The sequence below is a fragment of the Bombyx mori genome, chromosome 16 (assembly GCF_030269925.1).
Source record: "Bombyx mori chromosome 16, ASM3026992v2".
NCBI lineage: Eukaryota > Metazoa > Arthropoda > Insecta > Lepidoptera > Bombycidae > Bombyx > Bombyx mori.
The window spans coordinates 9,916,725-9,932,660 of NC_085122.1; the positions used below are offsets into that span (position 1 = coordinate 9,916,725).

At 36.8% G+C, this 15,936-nt stretch overlaps 1 protein-coding gene across 3 annotated transcripts; it reads left to right on the forward strand.

Annotated features, from left to right (window-relative positions):
- LOC101746902 (zinc finger protein 135) lies at positions 1 to 12,044 on the forward strand. 3 transcript variants are annotated; one of them, XM_012690971.4, is made up of 10 exons: positions 1 to 177; positions 702 to 827; positions 3,993 to 4,116; positions 4,823 to 4,917; positions 5,274 to 5,363; positions 6,436 to 6,554; positions 7,341 to 7,525; positions 8,051 to 8,196; positions 8,838 to 8,888; positions 9,556 to 12,044. In XM_012690971.4, the coding sequence occupies exons 1-10, from the start codon at positions 142 to 144 to the stop codon at positions 9,619 to 9,621; spliced, it is 1,038 nt and encodes a 345-aa protein (XP_012546425.1). In that variant the 5' UTR covers positions 1 to 141; the 3' UTR covers positions 9,622 to 12,044. The 3 variants fall into 3 exon arrangements, with proteins under 3 accessions (XP_012546425.1, XP_021204124.1, XP_004926912.2); XM_021348449.3 differs by having other exon boundaries at positions 11 to 177; positions 4,044 to 4,116; XM_004926855.5 differs by having other exon boundaries at positions 17 to 177; positions 4,041 to 4,116.
- Positions 12,045 to 15,936: the final 3,892 nt, after the last annotated feature.

The following is a 15,936-nucleotide window of genomic DNA, read 5'->3' on the forward strand; positions in this document are numbered from 1 at the left end:
ATCCCCTCCTCCCGTACTTCTCGCACCCGACCCGCCCTGTAATAATTTTTCTCAGCGGTGCCCTATCCATGTAAAAATATTAAGTTTTATTGTTTTCAAGTGTTCTTAACACTTTTTTTTCTTCAATTGTGTGTTTTTACAATGGATAAATGTGGAGAATGTTTGATACCGGCTGAGGTAACATATCTTTATCTATTAACTGAGCGTCATTTCAAGACGTTCTTTTATTATTTTTTGTTTTCTTAACGTGATAGTTGTAAAAATAACGTCCCTGAATCAATGTTAGATGCTTTTATGACGGAATTGTTGTGTTTAAAGGGGTGCAGTTGATGTTCTCTATTTGAATATCTTGAGTATATCGTCGACAAAAAAACATTCGAAACCTGCCCGCGTAATTTTTTTTTACTTGCTTAGCCGTCGTTCGCTCGGTCGGCCTGTTTTTTTTACGTCTGGCTCGGCGCTGTGTAAAAAAACGAATGTTCTTTTTTTTTTTTGGACGGATAGTGAACCTTGGCATATTCCATAGGTCTGGCTGAGAAAACAAAACGAAAAAGTTTTGATTGATTTGATTTTTAAAGTACTTTTGTGTAATATTTATCTTAAATTATTTTATCATTAATCTTGAACTCTATTGTTAAAATGCTTTTATTTTTGTTTAAGTATAAATCTGAAATATGTATTAAATTTAGTGTTTTTTTCAGCAATTATTCGAGACGGGCAAAGATGGAGTTTATGCATGTTTCAAATGTCAACCCTTAGTACCTGAAGTGTCCATTGGAGAAAGCAGTACAGAACAACACAATACATCACAGTCCACAAATGATGAGGTCTCTAACAATGCCATTTTAATAAGAAATATATTATAAAGTCGCATAATTAAATACTCTATCTATGAATGTCACGTTCAAGATTGGATCCTTTATTTTTTCTTATACAAAGCATCCTAAATCCAATTTAATAGTAATATTTTTAAGTTTTTCTTTACTTAATATTACATAATGGATTTGTGGTATAGCTTCCCTAAAAATGAACTCAGAAGCTAATGCCTATTTAGTCCCCTCCCAGCGATAGTTAAACAGTTTGAACGACTGATTTGTAAACACCTCTGGGACTTTAACACCTTTGAGGCATCCTCATAAACGAACAGTTCCAAACATGCCAAACATTCATGCATGCAACAAGTGCACTGTCTTATGGAGCATATCTTAGTAGGATTAAATAGACCTAGACCCGCCCCCAACATGAGCCCTCTTTTTCGATATCTCGAATGTGTTCGACAAAGTCTGGCACAACGGCTTAATTTACAAACTACAACATGGAAGTGCCAGACAAACTCGTACTCATGATACGAGACTTCTTGTCGAACCGTTCGTTTCGATACCGAGTAAAGGGAACCCGCTATCTCCCGCGTCAGATCTCGGCCGGAGTTCCACAAGGCTCTCCTCTCTCTGATACTTTTCAGGTTATATATTAACGACATACCCAGTTAGCCCTTTTCGCTGACGGCTATCTGCTACTCGAGTAGGAAGATGTCGTTCATCCGCAGTAAACTTCAGATCGCAGTCACTGGGACAGGCCAGGACAGTGGTTCCGGAAGTAACGCATCAATATCAATCCTATGAAAAGCACAGTTGTGCTCTTCAAAAGAAGTCGCCATCGCGACTCCTCTGCTATTATCTCGTCTCGATTTAGGCGCGATAACTCCATTCTCGCCATAAACATTTTTGGCCAGCTCACACCGTGGGCTTCGAAGAGTTAAGTATGTACTTTAGGCGTCACCCTCGACGGAGGGATGACATTCGGTCCCCACATTAAGGCAGTACGCGACTGGGCCGCGTTCCTACTCGGTCGACTTTACTTCAAACGAAGTAAATTGTCCCTTCGTAACAAGGTGACACTACAAAACTTGTATACGTTTCGTCGTGACTTATGCAAGTGTAGTGTTCGCTCATGCGACCCTTACACACGCCGATACCCGTCGGAGCACCATGGTATGTGAGGAATGTAGATCTTTACAACGATCTAAATCTAGAACCGATGCGTAAGTGTCATAGAGAAGCGTCAGAACGCTACTTTGAAAAAGCAGTGCGGCACGATAACCCTCTTGTCGTGGCCACCGCTAACTACAGCGACGGGGCAAAGCAAAGCCGGCGGCGCCCAAAACATATCCTGGACGAACCCGTCGCTTGCGACAAAGGGCTCGACGAATAAATCAACCCTCAGACACAGCCCACTGAGTTTATCGCCGGATCTTCTCAGTGGGTCGCGTTTCCGATCCGGTGGTAGATTTTGCGAAATACGGCTCTTCCTAGGGTTCGTGTTAGGTTAACGTCGTCAGGGTTGAGCCCCGTGAGCTCACCTACTAGTTAAGGTTAAGCTGAAATAGCCTCTCAAGGCTCTCAGCTTAGGTAGGAGAAAAAAAGGGAATAGTGTAGCTTCCAAACTGTGAAACAATTTTTCAAATCGGTTCAGTAGTTCGGAGCCTATTCAATACAAACAAACAAACAAATCTTTTCTCTTTATAATATTAGTATACAAGTATAGAAGTTATAGAAGTATAGAAGAATATTAGTATAGAAGTATAGATTATTCCTTCAATATGTACTTATTCAACTAGAAAAAATAGTTTTTGAACATGGCATATCTAGCCAGAAATGAGTACAGCATGCATCTTATCTTTTAGGTCACGATAACTCAGCAGCATTCGTAATGCAATCAATTTATTTATTCGTTAACTGCATTAATAACTACCATTTAATACATTTTTTAATGGTTAAAAAGCGCAATCTAACAATTTCATGGGTTTTATTAACTGTTGATCCATAGTCTACCACCATCTTTTGTTTCTGTCATTCCTGTATGAAGGGTAGTATTGTATTGTAGAAAAGATACTGGGTGTTAGGAGACCGCTTCCGAAAACGAAGACAGACGACAGTACTAATGACTCTTTTGACGATGGGACGGAAAAGAAATCGATCATGATTAAAAATAAAACATTTTTTTAAAACGTTTTAGTAGCGTTATTTACGCTCCATCATGTTAGTACAGCTAAATGAAACGATAGTTTCATAAAAAATACATTACTAAAAAAAACCAGCAATGAAACACAAAATCAAAACAGCTGATGCTCGGATCAAAAAACGCCCGGGCGCGGTGTTTCTTTTAGGGTCAGCGCAAACAGAGAGGAATAATCTCTGGGAGGTTTCGGGCATTTTCTTTATGGATCGCGTACGCGTACGACGCGGGCGCCTACTCAACACCGCGCATCTTCGAGCACGCGCGAGTATTTTTTGTCGGGTTCTATCATTTATGCACTTTATTTTTATAATTTGAAAGCTTATTTTCAATTGCGTTAATAAAATCCTCTCCGCTGCGCTCCGTTCTGTCTGTGCTGAAGCTAAACACGCACACCGGCGCGGCGCTGATACCGCGCTCCCCAACATTAACATTTTTGTAGGTACATACAAAATTGTCGTTTTCGGAAGAGGACTCCTAACACTCAGTATAATACTTAACTAGCGGCCCGCTCCGGCTCCGCTCGGGTCTTTAACAAAAATTTCAACGACGTTGTTTTATTTTTTTCAAATAAAAGAACACTTATTGCGGCATAACTATAATAGTTAGACATATGCTTTCGCGACCCTTTTTTAAATAATAATATATTCTACAAAGTCGTAGTACATTATTTTATTCTATCATCAATAGTTTTCGCAGGGCACGCGATGTAAAGAATATTATAGGTAACTTTTTTACACCTTGAGTTACATTGGAGTTTTAGTAAGAATCCCTAATTTTTTTCAAAAAAAATTATAGCCTATGTCACTCGGGAATAGTGTATGTAGCTTCCAAACTGAAAGAATTTTTCAAATCGGTTCAGTGGTTTCGGAGCCTATTCAATACGAACAAACAAACAAAACATTCCCCTTAATAATATTAGTATAGATAAGGATGTTTGGCTTTTGCCCGATTCAGATCCATATTAACATTTCCAGGGTGTCGACTCCTCATTGTTCTGTGGTATATGTCAAAAATCGTTTCAGAAGAATGCACAGTTGCAGAACCACTTACGTCACCATCGTGCCGAGAGACGATTCGTCTGTGCCTTCTGTAATAAAGGTTAGATTTAAAACACTCTCCGCAAATGAAGAGAAAAAAAACTGCAATTTAAATTTATTATATTTAAAATATTGAACAAACAGACAGTAGATTAGTAGTAGTGATAATCATAGTATATTATACAAAAGAAACATGTCTGCAATCCTGGAGTAGCTCCTTGAAGGATCGAAATATGTAATAAATATATCTTTTTTCCATCAAATGAATTTCAGTTCAGCTTTGTAAAAGCATTACTATATGAAATGGTAATGAATGTAATATGGATGCAAAATCTGAAGTAAATGAAAAAAAAATATACATGTGTGCAATTCACACGTGGTAGAAGTGAAACCTTCCAAAATTAAAATACAATTATCCTAAACGTCTTAAGTATATGTAAAATTTTATCATTAGTAAATAATTGTAAGGTAGCTCCCTCTGTGAATTGATATTTTAATTTCACTTATAATCCTAAATTAAAATTCACTACAAGAGCCTTCATACACACGTTAGTATTAAAAAAATCTCACAGATGGCGCTGTATTAAATAGTATGTATATTTCTGTCTCATTCTTTTGTATTTGTGTCTCTTACCTGTCGTTTTTTCCGTTGCATCCGGTTTGAAATCACAACGATTCTAAAGAAGTTTTCACTTCAAAAAATAGTGGTCAACATGAAATTTTGTCAACCTTAGAGAATATTATGATTGATTGGATTACTCTTTCAGCGTTTTCCCAGTCAAATAATTTGAGGGCGCATCTTCGTATCCACACAAATGAGAGGCCGTTCAAATGTAGCGAATGCGGGAAGGCTTTTACACAGGTCGGTTTCGATTTAATAATAATAAAAAATAATAATAATAATAATATATCGAGTCTTGAAAGGCAAACGTGACTAAGCGACAATAACTGCTTTGTACATAAATGATAGGCAATAACCATATTCGATGCGCAAAAAATATATATTTCTAGGTCTATTAAAATCATTTCAATCCTACAGCTAGATTCGTTAAAATAGATTTTTTTTCCGGTATTTCAACTTTAAATTAGTCTACTGTAAAGTTCACGCATTGTCGCTTAGTCACGTTTGCCTTTCAAGCGTCGAATATTATATGTACTTCGGTCATTATTTTTGTAGATTTAATAGAAAAATTTACATATTTTTTTTGTTGTGTTTAGTTAACAAATCTGAATAACCACGTGAGACTTCACACCGGCGAGCGTCCCTTCGTGTGTCCCGAGCCTGGCTGCGATAAAGCGTACGCACAGGTACGTGGATCCTGGCCATAGACAAGTCATACACGGTCTCTTATCGTGCCCTCCTCAAATTATATTCTCGACTCAAACGAGCGGGCGACACAGCCGCCAACGCCCTAAACACGTCTTATCTTCACCAATCACTCGGTGCTTTTGGGTACTGGTGGTAGGACCTCTTGTGAGTCTGCACGGGTAGGTACTACCGCCCCGCCTATCTCTGCCGTGAAGCAGTAATACGTTTCGGTTTGAAGGGCGGGGCAGCCGTTGTAACTATACTGAGACCTTAGAACTGATATCTTAAGGTGGGTGGCGCATTTACGTCGTAGATGTCTATGGGCTCCAGTAAGTAATAAAAAAAATATTGTAGCACTGGTCACTGTTCTCCTCGACCTCGTCGAATGCGATAAACGACTTGACATGTAACTTAATCACTAAGTTTCTCCTAAGTGGGTCGCGTTTCCGATCCGGTGGTAGATTCTGCGGATCACTGCTCGAACTAGGGCTAGTGTTAGGAAATTTGTCAGGTTAAAGCCCCGTCAGCTCACCTGCACGCTCGGTGAAACTGGCATAGTTTTTTTTTTCTACCTAAGCTGATAGCCTCGAGAAGCTATTTCAGCGTAACGCTAACTAGTAGTGAGCTTTCGGGGCTCAAACCTGACGACGTTGCTAACACGAACTCTAGCAAGAGCCGTGCTTCGAAGGATCTACCGCCGGATCGGAAACGCGACCCACTGAGAAGATCCGGCAAGAACTCAGTGGGCTGTGTCTGTGGGTTAATTTACTGATCGAGCCCTTCGTCGCAAGCGACGGGTTCGACGAGAACGGTGACCGGTGCTTGAGGTACCTAAAAGCACCGTTAGTGGATCGGGAGGATGCGAAATGACGTGTTTTGGGCGACGTCGACTGCTTTCCATTCTGTCCGCAGGATCGGGAATGGGGCATAGCCCCTCGAGGTTACCAGTATAGGTAAAGAACAAAAAACATTTGGACTGTCAGTCTACCGAGAATTACCCAAATATTAATTTATTTCCCTTAATGCTGATGCTTATTTAAGTAATGAAATGCCTACGTGTGTAACGCACAGGTGACGAACTTGAACCAGCATCGGAAACGTCACTTGAGCGGGCGGCCCGTGGAGTCCACGTACGACTGCACCGTGTGCGGCGAGTCCTTCCAGCAACGGAATCAGATGTACACTCACAGGTGAGATTCGTTTTAATCAAATATTATACATGTCGCATCCGGACACGATAGACGAAGCGAAAGCGCGCCATCTAGTGGATGTGAGCCGCAACTACTCGTCAAGCATTGGCTCACTTCGGGTGGTGAGTTTCGGCAGAGTCGAGGTGTCATCGCTCGGGTTGAATGGAAGCACATTCGTTGCCTGAATTAGGAAAAGAGTGAAGACGTCTCGGAACTGTCGTCATTTTATGCTGCGCAATCTCTGCACGACTACCCACCATACGCCTATTATTACTTACTGGTGGTAGGACCTCTCGTGAGTCCGCACGGGTAGGTACCACCACCCTGCCTATTTCTGCCGTAAAACAGTAATGTGTTTCGGTTTGAAGGGTGGGGTAGCCGTTGTAACTATACTGAGACCTTAGAACTTATATCTCAAGGTGGTTGGCGCATTTACGTTGTAGATGTCTATGGACTCCAGTAACCACTTAACACCGGGTGGGTTGTGAGCTCGTCCGTCCATTTAAGCAAAAAAAAAGTCAAGAAATAATAAAGATATCAGCCCATTCTGCAACATACATAATCAAAATTAATTATCTTGAATATGTATATAGTCTATAGACTATATACTATATAGACCATATACTGGAGGTACATAGTCGTATATGCATGATTTGAACTTTAAAATTTAAATTGAATAATTCGAATTAATAGTGTTCGATACCCAACCCGAGTTGATATTTTTATGAAGGGTATTCGGTGTTTGGAGCAACGTTTACTAAACAGTAATGATGATAATGTTTACAGACGTGAAGTTCACGGGGAATTGAAGAGTCCGATGCGCGTCGCCAATCAGCGGCGAGCTTGCACGCTGTGCGACATGACGTTCCCCAACGAGCGCCTGCTGCTGCAGCACGCGGCGCAGCACCTCGCCCCGCACCTCGCCCCGCACCCCGCCCCGCACCGCGGCGCCGACGACGTCGATGACAACAGTGCGTGTCCACGGTGCCACTGGACCACGGTCCATGACAGTAGCTTAAACTTAACAGTAGCGTGGTCGATACAAGTAACAAACACTACGATAGAATTCGCATGCATTATTCTGCGAAAATCATATTTAAACTGTTGTGTGTAGTTTTTTCGTATTTTCGTTATGGTATCGATCCAGAGGCGATAATCTCTAAATCAAATAATCAAAGAAATTTCATACATATATTAATGATATCTGTCTGTGAAGTCTAGAAAAATCAACGATCTGTTTAACCTTTTGAAAGAATTTTTTAAAGTATTAAAATTTTTAATTTAATATATTATTTATAATATTATGTGCATGTTATATATATAAAAAAATCATGAAGTAAAAAAAATAAAAAAATAAACAAATATATAAATAATAATAATAAAAACCAAGATATGTTCCAATCAATCCCTGAAGAGGTTAACATATTCTTGAGATTAACTTGATCATCATTTGCGTTTTGAGTGTACGACGAGTCCGTTTGTCGGTGTGTGTGTAGAGTGCCTCTACCCGTGCGTGTTCTCGTCGTGCTCGGCGCGCCTGCCCTCCCCGCGCGCGCACACCGAGCACCTGCTGGCCGCGCACCAGCTGCGCGTGCTCGCCGCGCACGACGCGCGCCCGCCGCGCCGGGGACGCCCGCCCAAGGTACGCGCCCGCCACTAACTAAAGACGAGTTGTGGACTGTATTTTTTTAAGGGATTTTATGACCTGGTAACTGAGACCTTTAAGTCATGTCTTATTTTAATTTATATTCATATGTTTATGAAAAATGATATTATAGAGTGAGATGAAATGAAGATGATTAATTTGAGACATTAATCAACTGGGATGATATTAAATGAAATGAGATGATATGGGATGAAATATAATCTCAGTAAAATGGTGGTCATTTACTAGGATTTTTTCAGTGGACTTTTTTGAGGATCCCGAGAAATTACGTTCAGCGGCTTTGTTTGATTTTCCCACATTTGTGCACTTTCACAGATATTAAACAGTTAATAAACCACCGTAATTACACATTTAAACCCGAATAAACACTAACTAACTTCACTCCTCGCGTTTCCACCAAAGAGTCAGACGACTTACATTGGCACAGATTACTTCTATATTCCTGACTTTAAGCTGTGTTCAATTTGATAGACTCTCCCTCCCCTAACTAAAAACGGGTCGTGGACTCTAACATTACTTCAGATATTGCATCCATATTACATTCATTAACAATAAAATTTCACAAGAATGCTTGTAATTTTTCATGAATCTAACTCCTGATTTCTATTTGTTTGCAGATGTTGAAAGAAGACCCCTTGGACCTGAAAGACAACACCCAATTTCACGAGGTATGTTTTGAACATCCTACTGACCTTCAGATTCTGTGCCTCAGCATCGAGACTGAATCGCAGTATCTTAAGTTATATAAGAATAGCGTCAAAAATAATTAATTCGATTGAATATGCGATTTCGAAAAGGGCACATCCCTGAAAATGTAAAATGTTCAGGAAATGAAAAAAACTGATTATTTTCTAAAGCCGTGTTGTATAATTTCAAATAATAACTTTTGATTTAATTTTTACTGTTAATTAGCAATTGAAAATTACTGGCATTATTATAAAATGGGTGTAGGTAAGCCTCAAAACTACATGTATATGAAAAAACGTATTTGACAAAATATGGTTTATATATATATATTTGGTTAATATTTTTTACTGGTGATAGGACCTCTTGAGAGTCCGCGCGGGTAGGTACCACCACCCTGCCTATTTCTGCCGTGAAGCAGTAATGCGTTTCGGTTTGAAGGGTGGGGCAGCTGTTGTAACTATACCTGAGACCTTAGACCTTATGTCTCAAGGTGGGTGGCGCATTTACGTTGTAGATGTCTATGGGCTCCAGTAACCACTTAACATCAGGTGGACTGTGAGCTCACCCATCCATGTGAGCAATAAAAAAAAAATGCGATATGTGCCCTTTTCGAAATTGCATATTCAATTGATTTTGTAATATTTTCAGGTGACGATAATCAAACATTCGCAGCGGCAGTTGCCCAAACTGAAAGTGCAGAGTTTATTCCAATGAGATGGATTCGGTTGTGCGTTCACATCGGCACGGAGGAAGTCCTCGTGTCTCGTGTAGGTCCAACTAATGAAATAAAATTATAATCAACTCGTATTTCGAAGGCACAAAGCTTATTATCCAATAGCCGTTACAATCTCAATGATTCTTTCGATGGAATAAAAAAAAATAGAACTGTATTTTGTATATAGTTCAGCAAATGCATTGATTTATTTTAGAACATAGATTGTGATCTGTGCCTTCGTTATAGCGAAACTTAGTTTTTAAATAACACGCTTTGTATTATTGCATAGTGCTTTGTAAAGACACGCACACAGCGGAATGTTTCATGATATGGTGCAGAAGTGTGACGTCACAGAGATCTATTAAAACGAATTTTTAGTGTAAAATTGTTACGTTATTAGTATGGCAACTTGTACATGTGCAGAGAAAATGTGTTGCCATAAACGAGTTAATATTAGTCTGTGACTTTGAGATACTTAAAAAAAATTTTTTTTACACACTGTCGGATTATTTATTAGAAGTGCTTTCAGACCGCGCTTTATAAAGTCAAATTCAAAAGACGTTAATAAGTGTATAATTATTTTTAAAGCTTAATTTATTTAACTTAAAAAAAATATGTGCAGTACCCATGAGGTATATGGGATACCTTCTATATGTATAGGGGAGTATCCTATCTCAGTCTCTTGTTGGCTAAATATTTATAGATTGTATATGTTTGTCTCTTTTTAGAATCGCTCTTTCGTTTCATCAAGTATCAGAACACAACGGTGCTAGAAGTTATCACTTCAAAAATCTGAAATAAGTATTTGCCGAAGTAAAATACTTTGTAATGACATCCCTATTGCTTGCGACATGTTAAAATCTTATACATGCATTCTAACCTCGGAGGCAATTTTATTTCACCGCCATTATAAATCGTGATTTATTTTTACAAATGAGTCAAGTTGGTCTGCTGGATCAGTCATAAACACTTCATGTTATCATTTTGTTAGTTTAAGAGAAGATTATATGTATTATAAATTATAAAGCTGAATAGTTTGTTTGAACGCGCTAATCTCAGGAACTACTGGTCCGATTTCTCCGATTCTTTCAGTATTAGATAGTCCATTTATTGAGTAAGGAATCACGCTAAGACCAATACAAGTGGAGTACCAATAAAGAATGTTTCAAAAACGGGTTTTTTCCGTTTTGAGAGCTTCCGCTGCAGAAACGGTTAAAGTTTCGCTAAAATAATGTATGACTGAATTGTTCCCCTTGAAAAGATCTAAAAAAGTCCGCGACAGCATATTATTTTACTATTTTCATCTCTATGACGTCACTACCTGTACCTCCTTCCGCTCGATGAGACAAACGGGATCGTTGAAATGATTTTTTTTTGATGATAAAATTAATTAAATATCATACAAATTGAAGAAGAAAAAAAAAAACACTAAATTGGAACGTGTGAAACAAAGAAAAAAAGTATTGAAAGTAAAACGGTGATCTCTGAAAGTGGATTCTCTTACTCGAATATTTTCGATTTTCGTTTCTAAAAAGAGTTATTTATATTGTAAAATAGAGAGTCTACAAATATACATATTATTATACATATATATATAAAATTATATTTATAAGTGATATTAGTTTTAAGTGCAATTTTATTTTGTTTATAAGGTAAGATCGCGTTGACATTGTGGTTGTATTCGCTGGTTTGTACTTTAGGATAAAATGTTTATCAATTTTCGGTTTTTGTTTTTAAAGGAATCGAATTTAATTTAAAATCCGTTCGGTGTGACGTCTCTCATTCACCACAATAGCCACATGTGACGTCAAGTCATTAATATTCCACATATGAAGCGATGGAAGGTTGGTTTGTTACTAATGGACTAGTAATAAATGAATAAATCGAATTCTTCAGCGAATACAGTCATAGTGAAAATGTAATTAATAAAGTCCACAATGAAATATTTCTTTTCTGCTAATATCAAGGATAGATATGGCTTTATTGATCTTAGGGCGTATTGGGAGCGCCAGTTCGAACACCCTGCCGACTACTGCCGCGCAGCAATCTTTCGAACCAGTTTGAAGGATGGGGGATAAAAGCTGTTATACTATACTAAGCTATGTCTCTTTATTCTATATTACCGGGCTTTAATCTACCTTTAAACATTATATGTTTTATTATAAAAAAAAAGTGCGTGCGTACAAATTACACATGTCAGAAGTGAAACTTTTTTGGCGAACTAATTTATAAGTCTTGCTTATATTTATACAAATCTAAAACTTTAGATTTCCGAGACTCCGAGGAAAGGATAAAGGAAGATATGTTCCCGCCAAAAGTCTGTCAAATGTCAATCTCAAACCTCAGTGTTGACAGTCACATTATGTTTAGATTTCTAAATTGTAAATGACTAATATTTTGCCAATTGAATTGACTAATTTAATTTCATGCTATTTGATTAATGTTCCAAATTCTTTTCATTTCATTTCAATTCCTATTAACATTTTTCACAAAAAAAATATAAAATATTAGGCTGTATGGTATGATACATTTGCCTTTCCAGTTGGAAAAATACAACAACTACTACTACTGACATTTGACAAGTACCGTAAAATGGGGCGATTAGGGATTGAGAGGCGAATCGGGAAAAAACCGGGAAAATCTTTCGACACTCAATATTAGTTATATATTCGTTGCAAAATCTTCCATTTTTTGTAGTTTAATAGTAGAATGTTGAAAGTTTACAAAACAACTCTGAATATGCATGATAATAGCTGCTAACTTATAAAAAATCGCGTTTCAAATTAACTTTCTGTGGTGGTGATTATTTTAGTGCTAGAAACTTTGCTCTCTTTTATTTATTTGATAATAATAGAAGACGACTGTGATTTATAAACGTTATTTAGTGTTTGAACCAGCATATATATTAAAGGTAAGTCTCAGTTGTTATTGGTTTTAATGTATTTGATAAAATAAAAATACATGTAAAAATCTGTTGTTTTTGGGGATATTGGGGACGTCTTAGGTACAAATAACAACGAAAAAGGGGTCAATTGGGATGAGAATACGTGAAATGGAAACGGCCTAAGTATAAATAGGTACAGGTTTCTAGGGTTGTCTATGTAGTTATAACAATATTTTTTAAATTTGTTGGTAAAAATCTGGTTTATTCATGATGTTTTTGTCTAGAACTTTTATTCAAAATTATCAATGTGTTATTTTATTGTTTGGTAAATATTTATATTATCAGTTACATATTGTTTTCTATTTTTAGATATGCCTCGCGTGTACGTATCAAAGAGTGCAAAGCCTTATAAGAGATATTATCCCTTAATATTAAAAACAGCAATTGGGAATAAGTCTTTAGTTGAAATAGCTAAGCAATTTAATAAAGTAATTCAATTTTGCACAGACATGTAATAAGAACAATGAAATCTCAAGGTGGACTAATGTCTAAGTAATACATAATAAAATATTTAATATTTGTTCAGAGTGTCAGTTTTTCAATGTTTTTTATTGATGATCACTTTTGGTGCAACTAAATAAATAAATAAATTAAAACCAAGTATGTAGTGCCCGCCCTAGCAAATTTCTCATTTCGTCCCAATTAACCGCAATTTCCGGGTAAATAAGGATTACACCTATTTTTGCTTTTTTTGCTTAAAATGGAATGCTAGTTGCATAGTTTTAAATTGGACAACAAAGATGCCCCCAAGACTCAATCATTTTGATCCTGATATAGCATTATATACATCAACAACTACCTTAAAATTGGTCATAAAGTTGGAATTTGTCCCTAATCGCCCCATTTTACCGGTACTTAATTTCAATAGTAGTTTGATGTCATTTCCGTTGCATACCTGCGTGACGTTCTGGAAAAATTTTACCCCCATGCGCCTAAAGAAGTTTCACTTCAAAATACTCAATTCCTTTTTACTAAGCGTTTGGTAAATCGGACAGTTGACTGGTTTGAATATATGAATTAAAATAACGTGTGATTTAAATCGAGTAATAAATTCCTAAAGAAACTTTATCATCCTGTCCCCTTTCCGCAAAGTGTATTTAGTACAGTACTTGTATGTGCATTTAAGTGGTGACGTTTTTTTGTTTTATAGCATGCGCCTTCTTTCTTCCGTAAAATCAGAATTTTTAAACTATCGCGTTTCTGAGGTTTTTTTTTTATTGTGTTGGCAGCATTGTTGATTAAGAGGCATAAGATCGAATTTCCATATATTCGCGCAAGTTATTTTTTGTTAATTATCTAAAATACCAGAATTTTAACATTTCATTGTGGAACTTAGTATACTTTTGTTAACCTTAAATAAATCCAGCCTAGTTTTTATTTTAATGCGATTTTTTGAACGCATTCTTGATTAAGTAAAAAAATAATAATGTTATTTTACTTTTGTTTTTTCAAATTTTGCCTGAATTGGAACTGTGACAGTATTTTGTTGATTTTTTTTAGAAAACTTTGTCATTATTTATGTGAAATTATTTTAGGCTAATTTCTTTTTCTCCTGCAGTTGTTTGGGGCAGAATTTTGCCATATAATCGAAATATTTTTCTACACAAAATTTGTTTTAATCAAATAAATAATGTTGTTATCACATAGTTTACTAACATATTTGCGATGTTAATATCAATTTAGACATCTTTGGTTGTAAGTGCCTGCAAATTTGCAATTCTGTACTTTATTGAAATGGTTAATTCAAATTCGTGTACAAAAATAATTTACATCTTAGGATTTATTCTACGTAGATATTTTATAGATTATATATTCTTAACATATTTTTTTTTCAATGAATTCCAAGACCTGGTTCGCTTTTCAAGTTAGGATAAAAGCGATGCTACATCTGTGAGGAATGTTAGTGAGTATCGTTTGCATTTCGATGATTTAAAAAAAAAAACTGCATTGACAGCTTAGATTTTTTGACATTTGAAATTACCTAAATCTCGTGAGTTCTGTGCTTTTATAAATGTTTGTTTAATCGACAGATTCGGATGTTTTCCCCTTTACAGAACGTATAGCTTAATTAGTAATGTATTTAGAAATATCAAGGGTCGATTGACGGGCGAGTTATAGTATTACAGGACTTCAGTCCGACTCGGATGATGCTATGCGATGCGATGATATACACGATGCTATGAAACTATAACCTTTTTTTTGTGATAGGCCATTGTGAACTTTATTCTCTTTGACTAAAACATGAAATCGTAAAAGCCGACTTGCAATTGATTTAACGTGATTTATCGAATTTTTGTCGTACTCTATTCGCTGTGGTACGGAAAGGACGAGTTATGAACCTGTTCTTTCAGCGTCAAGTCAGTTCGGGATTAATATCAAGGAGAGCCCATATTGCGTCACTAGCTCATAGAGTGAAACCGTTGAGCCTATGAGAGCTACGACATGTCAACGTATTAGTCAACAATGAGGTCTTCATTGAAAACCTTTTGTTATGATCTTAATAGGGAAGCCGTGCTCTTTGAAGGTTAATCGTACTGAGTGATACAACGTGCAAAGAGGTCGCGTACTGCCTACCTTATCACGAGATCCTTGATATTTCGTTTATTCGCATTAAAACTGTATAATCTCAAATATTACTAATTTTACAGGAGAGTTTAAAGGTTTAACATGTTACATTTTTAATATTAATCATCTTTGCAACATTTATTATTTATTTTTTACGAATTACATTATCTGTCTTTTAAAGTAAGATAAAATTATGTATTATTTTGATAATAGTAGTCAAAATATAAGTAAATTAAAAAAAAAAACTAAAACTAAAGCTAAACTACGCCCTTTTGATAGTATTTGTGAGAAAAATACTGGTGATACCAAATGATTCCGCATATTAACACAATTTCGAATATTTTTGGAAATTGTACACTTTTAATGCGAAAAGACGATTTATGAACTTTGACTAGGATTGACATTTGTTGTGATTCGGTCCATAGATAATAATACACTTAAATTCGGTCTGTTAAGGCTACGCTGTGCCCAAATAAGTTTGTGGTGTTGTGATTTGTGCCCTAAACAATCTGAAGTTGCTGCATGTGGCGATACGCATGCGAGCTGCATTGTAAAATATTTAAAATGATGCATCATTAATATAGCATAGCGTAGCACAGTTTTGTGTTGATAGAGAAAAGCACACATCTCTTCTTCAACCCGTGTCCACCCAATGCTGAGTGTAGGTCTCTTCGAATGCACCCTATTCTCTTCGGTCTCTTGCCTTTCGCATCCATTATCAACCACTTTGACCAGGTCATCGGTCCACCTCGTTGGCTGTCTGCCCACGTTACGACGTCCAGTACAAGGTCTCCACTCCAGTACT